Below are 17,756 nucleotides of genomic sequence, written 5' to 3'. Positions count from 1 at the left end.
GACTGGAACATCAAAACTGTCTGTTCACAATTTGATGACTTGTGGGCCTGGATGTGATGGATGACTTTTGTCATCCATTTCTCAAACTTTTCAATTAAAATACTCAAGCATAGTAACATGCCAGTGGTTCAACCTTCAAAAGTAGAGGGGACAGGTGCTATTAAGGGTAGGATTAGCTCCAGTTTCTTAGTCACCCCATTACCTGTGGAAACATTTATAGTTACTACACGTGTGTGAATTATTCTGGAGATAAGATCTACATAGAGTCATATTGACATATTTACATTTTTTTCTTTTTAGAAAACCAAATGGCTGCAAACTACACACGTTGTTTTGTGTTGCTTTTTTCCATTTACTCTATCTGGGATATAATTCTATGTCAGTATATTTAGAGCTATTTTCTTTGTAACAACTGCATAGTATTACTTGAGATGGATGTTTTCTACTTTCTTCTATTTTCTTCCTTTTAATATTTTCCCACTCCTGTCTTTTCTTCCCTTCTGCTTCCAATTCTGACCTTGCCTTTTCAATTAAATAATCTAATTCAGACTACAATATATATTGCCAAATTTGGAATATATTTGAAGGAAAACATTCTAAAATTGCTTGTTTAAGAGTATACAAATTTAAAGACTTAATAAATATTGTCCACTATAAAGTTAAACTGATTTATACCACCACAACACAGATTGGATTATTGCTTTTATTAAAGCCATTTTAAAGAATGTATAAATTCTATGCCAAAGAATTGCTTTGCCAAATGAGTTGGACTGTCATTTTCTTTTGCTAAGACTTTCATTTTATCAGCATTAAATGCATGTATCATTATTTTACTTAAGTAAAATAATAATCTCATTGCAGAATATATAATTTCAAAACATTTTATGATCATTGCAGCATGAATAGATAATTTGGATACTTGGTACCTTCTCTGTATGTGTAATTAAGTTGTTTTCCATCTACTTTTAATTATTTAAGTAAGATAAATATCCCATTAATTGGAAGTCATATTTTAAGAGGTCACTGAAATGAAAATAAATACAGTACAGTATCTTTATCTTAAAGGTTAATAGTACTGAATAAGTACACCTCAATCTTACTCAAATTAAGTAGAATTATGTTTAATGGTTTACTCTCCAACCCCTATTTGGATAATCCTCATCATTCCTTAGAGATGCAGTAAAGTCTTGCTTACTTAAAAATGAAAAGCATTATGGATATACAAATAACATTATTATCTGTCTTAGTGGGTTAATATAGAAATTAGGGGTAGAGGAGTATGTAAGAAAGTAAAATTGAAAGCTATCCCCCAGGCCTTCAATAGAGCTCCTACCTGACTTCTGTAGGTATGATGGATTAATATTTGCAACATAGTTTCACTTCCTTAAATGGAAGGTATTATTTCAATCCTGAATGTCTTTTAATCATTCTAGAGAGCAGCTCTTTTTCAGCCTTTTTTTCTTACTGAATATCAGTTATTTATAGTTTGCCTCACTAAAAAGCAGAGTTTTAGTAATTCTTGGGGTAGGGGCAAGAATGAGCAGAAATCCATTGCCTTTGATTTTTCCTTTTTCCAACTTTCACTTTATTTTCCCTTGCATATTACATTTCCTTAAAGAGGAGCTATTTATTGTTTGTGGGGGAAGTCTAGGATATAGTCACTCAAAACAAGGAATTATATATGTATATATAAATATTGAAACTCTGAAACTCTTAATTTAGAAGATCATAAGAATTCTCCTGATTTTATACAACCCTCTTCACTCTTCATAAAAAAGAAACTTTTTTCAAAGGCCGACAAGACAAACACTTGAGCAAACTACCGTATATAATCTTCTATGTTTGTGGTTATATTGGTTGTTTTATAGGCTCTAAGAAGAAATAGAGTTAACATCCCTAGTCTGAAGTAAACTGCACTTATAATTAGATCTCTACCCCTTGTAGTTACTACTTTTCTGTATTTCTACATACTTTATGAGAGATAGGAGAAGAAAATGTTGTGCCTAATTGTCCTATATTCCAAAGGCTCTTTCCCCAACCAATTTTTTAGAAATGTATTTGATCTAAACTGAGTTTTTTCTTTCTCTCCCTTACACAGGCTCAGATTGCCTTCCTTCAGGGGGAAAGGAAAGGTCAAGAAAATTTGAAGAAGGATCTTGTGAGGAGGATCAAAATGTTGGAATATGCTCTTAAACAGGAAAGGTAATTCAGTAAAATGGAAGGTCATATTCTCTTAAATATCTAAATTTTTCCACCATTCCTAAAATAAATTTGTATTTTAATAGTGTATGCTCTTGAATTGAAAAGTATCAGTAATAACCATTTTATGTATGGTTGTAATATGTTAATTTTACTATGTGTAGTTTATACTGTTCAATAAACTGGTTATATGATTTAAAACACTTAAGCCACTTTTTTTGGTAGTACTGGGATTTGAACTCAGGGCCTCACACTTGCTAGGCAGGCGCTCTACCACTTGAGCCACTCTGCCAGCACCTTTAGCCACATTTTTTCTTACTCAGTCTTTTCTTAAGAAACTTATGTCCTTCCTAAACTATCAATATACATTTCTTTATAAGGCTAGAAGTGGTTTTTGAATTGTAAAGGAAGTGTGTATAATGCTTCTCTCTTTTTCTGTCATCTAATATTCAGTTTGATGTAGTATCTTAGGAAAAAATTACTCTAGCAGACTATGCTGAGAATCTTTGTTTTCATTATGTAGAGAATACTTTATTAGTAGATAAGACCTTACATATTTAATACAGTGTTACCCCTGTACAAATGGGAAAAAAATTAAGTTTAAAGAATTAGTTTTCTAGACCAATATAGCTATTAATTTCTGTATAATACCAACTCAACACAGTAAACTGGGATACTTTTTTTCTCCAAACTTGAAAGCACAGCTTAAAGATTCCAAAATCTTCAAATTATACTATATATATGTTTATATTTATATAAAAAGACCACTAATAGCAGTATGTTATGTATGCACCAATAGCAGCAACAGCTTTTCCAGGTTCTATAGTCATCTCAACAAAATTTTATAGAGACATTCACCACAGTCCATTAAAAAAAAAAATGAAAGAAAAAGTAAAAAAAAAAACCTGGGAAATAGCAAAGTTCTGTTATTATAAATGGTATCATTTTTTTTATTAACTTCTCAACCCTCACCTGGAAAAAAACATTCTAGAGGATCATGATTAAAAACAGCTCTGATAAAGCACAGTCTTGTCTACATATCATAAAGCAGATAGAAGATATTTTATACTTACAGAGGTATGATACAGCACTGGCCTACATCTATTTAATAGTAGAGGATGCAGTTAAAAAGACATTGTATGAGACATGATTCTACTTTTCTAGCAGAGAGCCTGAAGGATGGCATGACATAGCTCTTTAAAGAAATGTACTTTCTTAGGTACAGTTGTCTTTCATTAGCAGAACAGTTCTAACTACTCTCTTCATGAACATCACCTAAAAAAACCTTAAAAACAAAAACCAAGGAATTCCTCCCCCCAAAAAGCCATAGTTATTGGATTCATATAAAAATGACCAATAAAGGCAAGCATGACTCAACCTAACTAGTAATTTTACCAAATCTGTCATGTTTGAATGGTGAGAGCTCTGTGGAAGAAAGATGCTAAAAAGCGCTTCAAAGCTTCAGACCACAATCAAAATATAGCATCATTTCAGACAGCAGCAGTAGCAAAACACTGCTCATTTTGGTATGTTCAAGGATGCTGATGTTAATATTTAATCACCTGCTCACTCATGAAGGAGGGGAGAGCAATTACTACTGTACTTTGATTGTGTTCAACCCAACCACCATGCTACAACAATAGCAAGCTGCCATAATAAAAATAAGGCTCCTCAGTCTAGCACTAGTTCACCTCCAGGCCTACAAACATCATAACCATATCCAAAGAATGTAAGGAAGCAGTGAAACCACATCTGATGTATTAGCTGGGACCATTGAGAATCTTTTTATACATTTTTTGGGGGAGTATTTTGTTCCTTTGCTATCAGCTATTACATTTGGCTCACAAGTAAAGGAAAATAGGTTATGAATGAGAGTTTTGGAAATTATCATATGCATTAAGTTTATTTACTTTAATGGATGGTCTTTGAAATTTTTTGGTTGGCAACCTGAGGCAAAGCATTGTTTTCAGAAATCTGAGCATTTGGTAGTTGATATTGGAGTTCTCTGTTTTGCTACCTTTGCTTTGTTTTTGACAATTGATTCTTCTTCTTCTTCCTCCTCCTCCTCCTCCCCCCCTCCTCCTCCCTCTTCCTCCCTCTTCCTCCTTCTCCTTCTTCTTCCTTTCTTCTTTCTTCTCCTCCTCCTCCTCTTTTTCTTCTTTCTTCTTCTTCCTTCTTTTCTTCTTCTCCTCCTCTTCCTCCCCCTCCTCCTCCTCCCTTTCTTTCTTTCTTTCTTTCTTTCTGTCTTTTCTTCTTCTTTCTTCCTTTCTTCTTCCTTCTTCCTTCTTCTGCCTTTCTTTCTTCTCTCTTCTTCTTTAGAGATTATGGAGATAGGGTCTTGTTATGGAGCCCAGGCTGGCCTTGAACTCACAATCCTCCTGCCTCAGCCTCCTGAATTTTTCTTGTTTTTTTTGGAAGTTGACATACAAGCTATTTGTGAAACTACCATAAAATATTATACTTACGAATAGTCAGAGATAGATAAAATTTTATTAGAACTTGAATTCACCTCCATATAAGGTCTTTAAATGGCATAAGAGATTTCACCTCTGGGTGACAAATAGGTATTTCTTCTCATTCCTTAAAAAGTTGATTGAAAGCTGTATTGGGGAGTTGGAAAGAAAAACATTTTAAAATGTTTTTGGGAATACTTCATATCTTAAGCTTTCTCAGTTGTAGGCTTAACCAAAAGAGAAAGAACAATATGTTAATAATGGCAGCTATTTATGGAATAAGTGTTGTATACAAGGCCTGAGACTTAAAACTAAGTAAGTTGCATAGAGGAGCAGAACTGTAGTAGAGCCGTGGGTCAAATTCCTCAGGAATGTCTGATTCTGAAGCCTGTACTGTTTACCAGAATATTATGTTGTCTTATAAGACAGGAGAACTAAAGTAGCCAAGAATAGTGTGTGTGTGTGTGTGTGTGTGTGTGTGTGTGTGTGTGTGTGTGTGTGTGTGTGTGTATCCAGTCTTGTAAAACTCAGAAGTGCAGTGATAGGGTGGAGGTATATACAGAGTATACAATCAAAAGTGAAAGAAGTGGATATTGACATCTTGAACAGCAGCATAACCTTGCCAATCAAGAAAGGCGAAGGAAGTAGAATATGTTTGACCTGGAACAAAGCAATTTATGTTTTCATAAATTTGTAATCATTGTGTGTGGAGAACAGAATGTTAGCTGTGATTTGATGACTGAAAACTGTAAAGAAGAGTAAGAGTCAGGTCATGGAGCGTCTACCTAAGAAGTTCACATTTTTGTCTTACTCATGATATTGAACATGGAAATTTTTTTTTAAATATATTCTAGAATGATCTTGAACTATTAGGAGAAGAGTTACAAGAACTCTTTTATACCCTGTACTCAGCTTCACCAGTTTATACATTTGCTTTATCATGGTTGCTGTCTGTACTATTACTGGGTTTTTTCCTCTGCTAAATTATTTGCTTAACTCCCTCCTAAATAACTCAGACTATATTTTTTTTCCCTTACTGTATATTTTCTAAGAGCTAGGACCTTCCCTTCTTTGATCACGAAATTACCAGAAGAAAACTAAGGCAAAATAGTTCAAGATACAGGTATAAGCAATGAATTTCTGAATAGGATACCAATAGCTCAGGATATAATCACAAGAATGAAAAATGGAATAAATAAAATTTAAAAGTTTCTGCACATGAAGAAAACAGTTAGCAGAGTGAGGCAACAACCTACAGAATGGGACATAATCTTTGTTAGCTATTTGCTAGGGGATTAATATCCAGAATATATCAGCTGAAAACAATAAACACTAAAAACACAAATAATTCAGTTAACAAATGGACAAATGAGTGAACAGTTGTCAAAAGAGGGGCCAATAAATGTACAAAAAATATTCAACATCTTTAACCATCAGGGATATGCAAATCAAAATACATTGAAATTCCACGCCACTCCAGTCAGAAAAGCTATCATCAAGAAAACAAAAAAAACCAACAAATGTTGATGAGGATGTGGAGGTAAAGCAACTCTTATGTACTATTGATGGGATGTAACTTATTCCATCTATTATGGAAATCCATATGGAGGGACTCCAAAAAACTGAAAAAAGAACTACAACATAATCCTGCTACACCACCTCTATATTTATGCCCGAAGAAGTCAAGTAGAGTTATCTGCACATCCATGTTGCAGCACTATTCACAAAGGCCAAGTTATATAATCAGTCTGAGTGCCCATCAGTGAATAAATAAATAAAGAAAATGTACTAACACAATATGGAATATTATTTGGCCTTCAAGATGGATGAAAACATGTTTGCAGGAAAATGGATGGAACTGGAGATTACGATATTAAGTGAAATAAGCTAGACTCGGGAAGATATATATCACGTTTTCTCTTGTATATGAAGTATAGCAAAATATTAAGACAAGAAAGTAGAAAGGACAGTTTTTGGGAAGAGGGAAAGAGTGAGCAGAAGGGATGATGGAAAACAAGTGAGGGTAATGGGAGTGAATATGATCAAAGTGCATTGTATACATGTGTGAAAATGTCTTGATGAAACCCATTGTTTTGTACAATTGATATAGGCTAATAATCAGAAAATAAGAAACATTATTTTATAAAGTTTAACAAAAAAGAATTTCTGTAGCATGCTTTTTGGGCAAAATGTTCCATTTTTCATTCGTATAAACGTCTTTTGAAAATTCAAAAAAAAACCTCATCAAATTAAATACATTTAATATTGATACAATTCTACTATCTATGTTTAGATGTTCTAATAATGATCTTCATTGCATTCCTGCCCCTCCCCCGGTCCAAAATTCATTCTAGGATCTGTTCTGGTAATATTATGATATTGAACGGTTCAATGCCTAAAATAGTTTGAAATAAATTTGGAAAGGTCATCCTACCTCAGTGCTGGTGCTGTACTATAAAGATCTGTTAATACAGGCCAGAGATTATAATAGTCTAAGATGAGAAATTATGTCATAGGAGCTGTGAAAATACAGGGGTTTGAAGTCAGGACCTCAACACTTGCTAGGCAGGTGTTCTACTACTTGAGCCACTCTGCCAACCCTTTTTTTGTGATGGGTTTTTTCGAGATAGGGTCTCCTGAACTATTTTGCCCCTGCTGGCTTCAAACTGTGATAGTACGGATCTCTGTCCAAAGTAGCTAGAAATATAGGCATGAGCCACTGGAGCCAGACTAGCACAGTAGTTCTTTACATATTTTGTGTTGGCCTAATTTTTAATGAAATATTAGTTCATAAAATATTACTATTTTATAGAATATTGTATACAATACTTTTTATTCCTTAAGATAAATTATTGCAGTTTTTACTAAGACCACTAAAATGCACTATAATGCAGTATTTGAAAATGTTTTTCTTTTTTATGTAAATATAAAAACCTAAATTTCTTAAAATTTTATTACCACTTTTTCTCTATTTTTTAAATGTTTTTATTAGAATATAATAGTTGCAAGGGGGTTTTGTTGTGTCATTTCCACATATACATGCGATGTACCTGGGTTTGGTTCATTCCCTCCATTATTCTCCCTCTTCCTCCTCTCCCTGCCATTTTTATTTTACAAACTTTAGTATAATCTGTGTCTAGGCCAGTTATATTCAGTTGCTATGTTGACTTCTAAGGAGATACTGTTCTTTGTCTTAAGGTAGATGAAATATATTTCTAGAAAATCTAAAAAATGACAATTGCATTTAGACTTTTGTTTTCTTTCTGGTTACTCTAACTCAATATTTATAAATCTTCTGATAATTGACATTATTACAACTATATTTAAACAGAAAAAATTTAGTCTGGTGATGAAATCTTTGTGATTAAGGGACACATTGTGCATACATAAAAACATATTTTAGATAACTTGGACCCAACACCATTAGAATTTAAAAAAAGAAATAGATACATATAGTTAGTTAACCAAACAACAACAAAAATTATCTCCCTTCCACTTCAGTTCACTGACTTCCTTCTCAAAGAAATATTAACCAATGTCTTATGCATTATGTATCCCTCCTGAGACATTTATGCATATGAAATGAATATCTAGAAACACTTATGGGGGGGTTTGCACCTTTTTTTACCTTGATGTTTTGCTTAAGCTTAAAGATCAATCCATATTAGCACATAACCACTTTTCATTCTTAACTGTACAACTTATTTATTTCAAAACATTTCATCTACCTTTCATCTGTCTATCCGTCTTGTCTGTGTCTGTCTATCTGCCTATCTATCTGCACACACATACACAAAGTATAACGACCAGTGTAAAAAAATACTCATGTACCCCTCTCATCTACTTTAGAAAACAGAACATTCAGCTGGTGGTGTGGCTAAAGTGGTAGATTGCCTGCCCAGCAAGGGAAAGGTCTTGAGTTCAAACCCCAGTACAAAAGAAAAAAAAAAAGACATAGGGTATCAACTTCCTGTGATTTTTCATAGATTTTCTTAAGATATCCCCTTTATAAGACTTTGATAAATTAAAAAAAACTTTGATTTTTCTATTGTAACTACAAAGTGATTATTATTATAGACTAGTCATGAGGGATTCCAATAATTTACATATCTGAACAAATAACTTTCATTTCCTTTATACTTTTTCTGAATATAAACAACCTTGTGGCAAATACTCAATTAGTTTTTTATAAAGGAGAAAGAAACTTTCAGAACTAGCTATTTCCTTCTTACTACTTTATCTATTTTTTTAAATTGTTTTTATTATTATCTCTGAACACATTGAATATTTATTTATAAATGGCCTCATTCTTTGGGGGAGAAAATAAGTCAAAATGTGCAAATATAGTAGTGGGTATTGACAATTTTAACTAACCTGTTTTAAAATATTCTTCTTATCTGGATTATTTTTCTAGTCTTATAGTTAGATCTGAGATGGATAAGTCTAATTAACCAGAAATAATAACATTTTGTTAACTTTTAAAAAAAGGCAGTCTTACTATTCATAGTTCTTGCTGAGTAAAAGACAAAAGATATCCGTATTAGCAAAAGAAAAAAGTTATTCATGATTACTAGAATATCTTATTCAACATTGATGATTTAGAGTGAGTTTTTGTTTCTCTTGGATAGCTCACAGTTGGTGAATATTCATTATCCAGCAAGGTACATATACTATAGGTGACTTTTCTAAGAAAAGCTGAATTTTGAGCCCAAATGTGGTGGTGCATGCCTTTAATCCCAGCTACTCGGGGGGTGAAGGCAGGAATCTCAAGTTTGAGGCCAGCCTGAACAAAAGTTAACAAGACCCTGTCTCAAAAACAAAAGTGCCAAGGGGCTGGAGTCAAGTGGGAGAACCTTTACCTAGTATGCTTGAGGCCCTGGGTTCAGTTCATAGTACAAAAACAAAACAAAGCAACCCTCAATTTTGAGGATAGTTAATCACCAAGATAATTTGTATAAGATATAAACTAGAATGTTATATGGTTCATTTGTAATTATAGAAAGAAAATCTATGATTCCTAGTATTTTTTTTTTTATTTTATCAAGATGATACTGGATGGTACAGGAACAAAAAGAGCAAGTTCTTTTGTGTTAGGGTTTTGGCACCATGGAAGAATATGAGCCTTTGAAAGTTTTATGTGTGTTTAGCCAGGACAGTGTGTGCTTATAACTGCTATTATGTATCTTAAAGTTCATCTAAACATGTTTTAAGATGCTTTGCATTTTTTTCATTTCTTTGTTAGAGCCAAGTACCACAAGTTGAAATATGGGACAGAGTTGAATCAGGGAGATACGAAGCCTCCAAGCTATGATTCTGGTAAGCTAATTTTAAAGGAAGCTTAAGAGATTAAAAAGTTAATATTGAATTTTTTATATTTATAGGTATAAGTTTAATTTCTGATTATTTGCATATTAGTTATTTTTTTCCTGACCTGCTTATTTTCTGTCACTAATCACTTAGTGTTGTGTGCATCATTTTCCACCACCTTCTTTTTCTCTCTTTTCCCCTTTTTAAAAATTCACCATTTTCTGCTTAGGTTCTGCACTTGCTAGAAGGTTCATATTTAGTGGGCTATCCTTCACAAACATAATGTTTTTTTGCTGGGTCTTCCTAGCATTAATGGGAACTTTGAGATAGGCAGTACAAAGTGCATGATGCCCTTAAAATCTTGAGAGAGTGTAAAAGAACTATGGGGAGAGGCGATTTCTTCTTAAAGCACAGGGAAATTGGCTAATCCCTTAAACTTGATCCTCTGTTTCAGACTATTTTGGACTTTCTGAGCCATAGGAATTTCAATAAACAGAACATGTTTTAACAATTGACATTCATCTTTTTGTGTCACTTCTTCTTTCCTGAACCTTCCTCTTCAATGACAAAATAATACAAAATTTTCAACCACAAATAATATAAAATAGGATTTGTAAACTACTAAGGATTATAGGCATAATTCACTTATTAGTCAGTGTAAAGGGAAAAGTGAGAACAATTGTTTCAAAATTATCCCAGTATTTCAGTTGGGTGAGTTTTGGCATAATTTCCAATTAAATTCTTCACTCAAGTGGCTGAAGGTATTAATCATTTATATTATTTATTGAAATGCCTACCTATGCTAGAGCCTTTATGTAAGTCTTAAAATGTTTTTTCAATAAATATAATATTCTTGGGGGTTGGTGGAGTGTCTCAAGTAATAGACTTCCTGCCTGGCAAGTGTGAGGCCCTGAGTTCAAACCCAAATACCACAAAAAAAAGTTATTTTATATGTGTGAAATTTACAATACTATATTCAAATTTTTTATTAGACAATTTTCATTATTTGTTTTTATTTAATTTTCTCTCATAATTTTTAGATAGCTATTTAGGAGTATAAAGATGTAGTTGCAGTACTTTTTTAAAGTTTATAATTAAATACTGTGCCTCAGTAGAAAAAGCTTGGGCTTTGAAATCAGGTAGATACAAGTTTAACTCTGCCCTAACACTTTAAATCCCTGTAACATTAATTTCCCTAAGGTTTCCTCCATTCCTAATCTGTAATTTGGGAAATATTCTAAGAGTAATTCCTAAAATTTCAGTCAGAGATGATTCCCACATTTGTAGCTTAAATAAGTAGACCAGAAATAGATTTAGAAAACAATGGGTTCTCTTTTGGATTTATTTCTTAGACAACCAATTGAAGATGACTAATAGTCCATTGGTATATGGTCAGGTCCTCAAACCAGACTGTGGATTAGATACATAGATTTGAGAGGCATCAGCATGTAGTACTGATGGCACATGAAGCCAGAGGAGTAGAGCACCTTATACAAAGTGAGAAGGGGAACTAAAGTGGCTGTCTGAAGAATGATAACGTTTAAAAGACTGGTAGAAAGAAACCTGAAAAGGAAACTGATAAGGACTACTTTAATGGTAGAAGGAAAACCAGGAGAGTAGAAACCAAGAGAAGAAAGAGTTTAACACTAAGGGAAGGACTGTTCAGCACTACTAATTTTAGAGGGCTGAAGAGTATCTCTAGTATTTACCAGCACACAGGTCACTGGGAATGTAATTACAATCAGTTTTAGGGGAGAGTAAGGGCAGAAAGAAAGAGATGAGCATAAAAGAAAGACTGAGTGTAATAAAGGTTCATGAAGTTTAGGTTGTGAAAGTAAAGGAGAGCAATTAGAGGGAAATTGCTAAAAGGATACCTGGGGTCAGGGAGTGTGTGTGTGTGTGTGTGTGTGTGTGTGTGTGTGTGTATGATGTGTCTTAGAGGAGGAGCCAATAAAAGAGAGAGAGAGTAGAGATACTCAGAATATGAAGGTATCTGAAGAGTGATAGGGTTTAGATTTAAACATAGCTTTGGACAGCTGGATGTCTTATTGTTACCTGGAGAGAATATAGGAAGTCAGGTACCAGATTTATAGGGCTGAGTTTCAGCTTGGTGGTGGCTATTGAAGGAAATGTATATATCTAGCTTTATGTGTGAGACAGGATTAACTGCTAAGAGTGGGAGAGACATTTAAAAAAAGCAGAGGTCTATGATACTGATGGTGATCAGGAAGACAAACTCCCTAGAGATTTGTAGGATTGACAGCCAAGTGTTTAATTGAGTATTTGTTTCAATAATTACTTCTCTTTTTAAAAAAGATTCAAATAATAAAAAAATTTCCAGTGCTCATCATTTCTTTGTGTAGATTTATAGTTCCATCTGGTGTCATTTTTCTTTCTGCCTTAAAAGATTTCTCTTAGCATATCTTGTAATATAGGCCACTGGTAATGAATAACTACTCCTCCTCTTCCTCTTCCTCTTCCTCCTTCTTCTTTCTTCTTCCTTCTTCCTCTTCCTCTTCCTCTTCTCTCTCTCTCTCTCTCTCTTTTTTTTTTGGTAAAACTTTATTGAAAGTAAAGGAAAGAAAGACAGGGAGAAGCACTGCCAGAGAAGTAGTGGGCCTATGCCAGATAGTATGGAAGCCAACAAATTATTATTTTTTTATAGTAAAAATAATAGTAAAGTTTACTAGGAAAGGTATTTAGAATAGCAGAATAAAAGTGGGGAGAAATGGGGGGGGAAGGGAGAAATATCTTCTGCCCCCCCCCCCACAGGAAATGGGAGTAAAGACTCTGGTGATGAATTCTTTCAGCTATTGTACATCTGGAAAAGTCTATTATTCTTACTGACATTGTTTCTATGAGGTTCCTGTTATTGTCCTCATCTTTGTTCTTCTATATATAGTGTGACCTTTTAATCTATCTACTTTTAAGATTTTTCTCTTGGTTCTAAACAATTTTATGTACCTCTTTCTACTATGTTTCTTAAGTTTGGGGTTTGTGGAGTTTCTTGAATCTGTAGTTTTTATGACATTTGGAACTTTTTAGCCATATTCTTCTTCAGATACTGTTTTTGTTCCTTTCCACTTCTGTGTTTGATGTAAAAACTCCATCAAGGCAGTAGCTAGGACAGTCATAAGGTTCACCTTTGTGCTTCCCTTCTCTCAGGGATCACTGTCTTTGGCTGCCTAGTGTTCAGTGACTTGAACACCGCAGTTTCATCAATTTTGTTGTACAGTGTTTCAGGCAGGACGGTAAATCCAACTTGACTAGATGTGGCAGTCAAAAATTTTCAACAACTGAAAAAATCTGCTTTTAAAATCCTCACTTTTATGTAATGCTCCTCTTTGAACTTGATAAGACAAGAATTGCTGATACTTGATTACCACATAGTAACCTTGGAAAGACTGTTAACTTAGCCTGGATATGAAAATATAAGTTCAATTTGACTCTTATACTTAAATTAAGAGAATGGGTACACATTCTTACTTGTTTTAATTTATTCTTTGTTCATTTGGTACTAGGGCTTGAACTCAGGCCCTTGCTCTTGATAGGCAGGTGCTCTACCACTTGAGCCATACCTTTAGCCCCTTTTTGCTTTAGTTATTTTTTCATATAGTATCTTGACCTTCTGCCTAGGGCCAGCCTCAGACCATGATCCTCCTACCTATGCCTCCTGGGTAGCTGGTGTTACACGAATGTGCTACAATACCCAACTTAACTTATTCTTTATTAAGGTGCTACTTATGTACAGCAAATATTACCATTTTGAGTTTGAGTGTATCAAACACATGCAATGTTGTAATTACTATCCTTGGTAATCAACCCCGTCTTTCCCATGCTAATCTGTTGACAACCACGTCTATTTTTCATTTTTACAATTTTGACTTTTCTAGAAAGTCATTTCAGTTACAGAATGTAGCCTTTTGATCTGGTTTATCTCACATAATATGTTTGAGATCCATCTATGTTGATGTCTAGTTCATTCCTTATTCTTGTTTAGTGAATTGGTATGCCACAGTTTTGAAACATCACTAGGCAAAGGCAGTTGAGTGTATCTGAAGACAGTATAGAAAGGACTTAGGCCCATTCTTATGGGAGATTAATGATCTCACAACTTTTTTGTGTCTGAAAATTTTAAAGTCTTGAAATATCAGTATAAATGTCCTTATTTGGCAAGTACATGTTTACTCAGTTAACTGAAGGGGCAATATTGGGACATTTTTTCTTATAAAAACACCTTCTGGGTTAGTGAAAACAAGATGTTAACTTTTTGTTGCTGTGACAAAATATATGAGCAAAACAACTTAGGGAGGAAAGACTTATTTTGGCTCACGGTTTCAGAGGTTTCAGTCCATGGTCACTCGTCTCCATTGCTGTGGGCCTGTGGTGAGACAGAGCTTCATGGTAGAGAGGGTATAGTATGCAGAGCTGCTCCCCTCGTGGCAGCCAGGAAGCAGAGACAGAACGCCTACACTAGCAGACTTTCTCCTTTTCCCCTTTTATTCCAGCCTTTGGGATAGTGCTACCCCCATTTCCCATGGGTCTTTCTCAGCCTAGTTAACCCTCTCTGGCAATGTCCTCACAGACATACACAGAGGTGTGCTTTACTAGTCTCTCAAGTCCTTCTCAATCCAATCAGGCTGATAAACAATATTAGCATCATACCAGATGTATCATTTTTCCTTAGTATTTGAACATTGTTGTTTTCTTTCTTTCTAAGAATTTTGTCTTTGAAGTTATTCCAAAGTAATCTTCCTTTTGGAGTTAATTTAATTTGCCTTATTTTCTTTCCTTCACCCTCTTCTACTGTACTATTATTTCTTTAGTATATTAAGGACTTAGCCTGCCAATTTTAGGAGAAAAAAAATGCAAGATCTAATTCTTACTTTTATTCACATAATTGTCTAATTTCCTATTATTGTAGTGATAGTGTGTGGAGAAAAATGCTGACTTTAAAGTGAAGCAGGCAGGAGTTCAGCAGTTATAACAGTGTTCCTAAGAATATTGAAAATTATCCTCTAAAATTGAGTCTTCTTATCTTTAAAATGGAGATAAGCAACTATTTTGTGATAGAAGGATCAGAAGAGATAATGTATATATGTTTAACACAGTGTCGGGAGCACAGTAAGCACACAGTAAATGCTTAATTTCAATATCACAAAACAAAATTTCTCAGTTCCTTTTTATCTCCACTTGGAAAAAGTTTCCATAAAGACCAGCAATTTCTCTTAGTTTGATCAAGGGCATATACAAAATATGACCTTTTTAAAGTTCAGCCATAGTATAGTTTGGAAGTTCTTCAGATTTACCATAGAGAAAGCTGTTCAGTAATTCTTCTTGGAAGGGTTCAGCTTTTACCTAGTGATGTTTAACTTGAAAAGTTGTAAAAAGTTTTCATTCAGAGAACTTCACTGAAGGCTGGAGGTGTAGTTCAGTAATATAGCACTTGCCTACTATGTGTGAGGTCCTGAGTTTGATCCCTAGCACCATCACCTCCCAAAAAAGTCACTGAAAGAATACTTGAAGCTTTCATTTAATAGTTAGTGATGGAAACAGACTTACATTGAGATTATTTCTTATATTGTTTTTTACCCAACTAGGTTTTGTTGTTGTTGTTTATTTGTTTGTTCTTTACTATCACTTTTAGACTTTTTGTTGCTGTTGTTCTTAGTTATACTTCATAATACTTTTATTTGGCTCTCACTATGTGACTTGATTTGATAGGTCTTTGTCCTAGAGGAAAATTCTCAGGCTAGCTAAAAAACAATAGAAAAAAATGTCTTTATTTTAGTTCTACTACTACAAGGGGGATTCCATAAGTAATAATTATTTTATATTAGTTTAATTACAGAAATTATAGCTAAAAACCATTTACATTGTCCTAAAACATATCTCTTACAGAATTGCAGTTCATCATATTCTTAATCTCAGAAATGTTTATTGGAAATTTTTTATGGATTGAGATCCCTCAAATATGTGAAACAATCAGTTTTATTAGGATTTCATGTTTTCCAGATGAAGGTAATGAAACAGAGGTGCAACCACAACAAAACAGCCAGTTAATGTGGAAACAAGGTCGACAACTTCTCAGACAGTAAGTATACCACAGTCAAACTTATGAATAGTTGAAGGTAGAAAAATTTTTTTCATGACATTATTTTTTGTTTGAATTTTAAAATAAATAGAATGAGTTTCTCTTTTATTATGTTACTGCTGTGTAAAAAAGCTTAACTGAATTACTATTCCTTTTTCATATTAAACATTTTTCCCTCTGTGGTGGAATTTATGTAGTTAAAAGAATTCTTTATCTTTAAAGTTCTTCTCATACATCACCTGTGTAAACATATGCATATGTTTTAATGTAAACATTAATGTAAAATTACATGTTTTATTTGCATGTAATTTTTAACATTTTTAATTTTAAATACCTTGAAGAACTTGAATTCCCAAATTTTGTAAATACTGCCTAAAATGTGCATTTGACACTATACAAAGGATAAAAAGCTTGATTGAGGTTCTGATGTCGAAGAGTAGACTAGACTTACCAACTCAGATCCTGGTCCTTGCACGCCACCTCTCTAACTGGTATTCAAATTTATGCCAGAGTAAGATGAAACTTGCTCTTTTGGACTTTTGGGATTACTTATAAGTAGTTTAGACCTAAGGTTTTCAAAGTAGGTCAAATCCATTTCTTATGACCATAACAATGGAATATTATAATATTTCTTCATATCCATTTTTTTATCTAGACAAAGTTAAGGGGGAAATAGTACTAACAATTGAGTGGATTTTCACTAATGTTTCTTATTGTGATCTTAAATGTGACTTAAGAATTTTTTTTTAGTGGTACTGAGGATTGAGCCCCAGGAGCTTGCATATGCCAGGCAAGTGCTCTACCACTGAGTTACAGCCATACTCCTTTTCATTTATTTTTTTACTTTGAGACAGGGTCTCATTAAGTTGCCCATGCTGACCTCAAACTTGTAATCCTCCTGTCTTAGCCTCCTGTAACTGGGATTGCAGGCCTGTATTACCATGCCTAGTGCATTTTACTTTTTTAAATAGGTAAGTATTCTTAAAATGCTGGTTTATAAAAGAAAAGTAATTGCATAATGAACTATTCAAGAGATATTTTCAAAATCTTCAGAAGACTCATAATTATCCAAGAAAAGGTTACATTTTATTAGTGCATGATGAAGTAACTATTTAGTAAAATCAACTTATCAGTGGTAAAGGCAGTTTTGAAACAAATATTTGTAATATGTTATGTTTCCAAAGTGAGGTGCATATCAAATGTTAAATTGTTAAAAATAGAAAAACAGAAGTTTGCAAGAACAACTGAATAAACTGAGGAAAGTTGGAAATTTATTATTTCAAGTTTTAAAGCTGATCTATAGATATTTGATGGGATTGGAAAAAATGAGCATCTTGATTTGATAAGACACTTATTCTGTTTGATCATAGATCTTTGCAAGATATCTTTCAGCTCTAAATAGCTATTAAAGCCAAATCTTAAAATAAACTGAATTTAAACTAATTATTGGGCTATGGATATATGTTAGTTTTAGGGTGCTTCCTAGCATGTGCAAGGCCTTGAATTCCATCCCCAGCTCCCAAGAACTCTAGATCTATGCCTACATTTAAGTTAAAGTGCTATCATGTTTATTTGCCTTTTCTATGGTCCTATCACTGCCACATTTGTTTTTAGTTTTTGCTTTTTTATTTTTTCATGTTAATAGGCATTGGGTACCTAGTACAGTATTAGGCATATCTGTTGTCAGGGAAAGAAAACTGAAG

General features: G+C 33.6%; 1 protein-coding gene across 2 annotated transcripts in view; it reads left to right on the top strand.

Moving 5' to 3' along the window:
- The window catches only part of Strn (striatin), a 103,127-nt gene that overhangs the window by 38,392 nt on the left and 46,979 nt on the right, over positions 1–17,756 (top strand). For both annotated transcript variants that reach the window (XM_074049506.1, XM_074049507.1), the window contains exons 2-4: positions 2,099–2,202; positions 9,895–9,968; positions 15,975–16,053. In XM_074049506.1, coding sequence (XP_073905607.1) covers positions 2,099–2,202; positions 9,895–9,968; positions 15,975–16,053 — 257 coding nt within the window. The remainder of the gene's footprint in view (positions 1–2,098; positions 2,203–9,894; positions 9,969–15,974; positions 16,054–17,756) is intronic.

Source organism: Castor canadensis, chromosome 12 (assembly GCF_047511655.1).
Source record: "Castor canadensis chromosome 12, mCasCan1.hap1v2, whole genome shotgun sequence".
Classification (NCBI taxonomy): Eukaryota; Metazoa; Chordata; class Mammalia; order Rodentia; family Castoridae; genus Castor; species Castor canadensis.
Note: the sequence above shows the minus strand (reverse complement) of the source record. Positions and strands in the feature narration are given on the sequence as shown.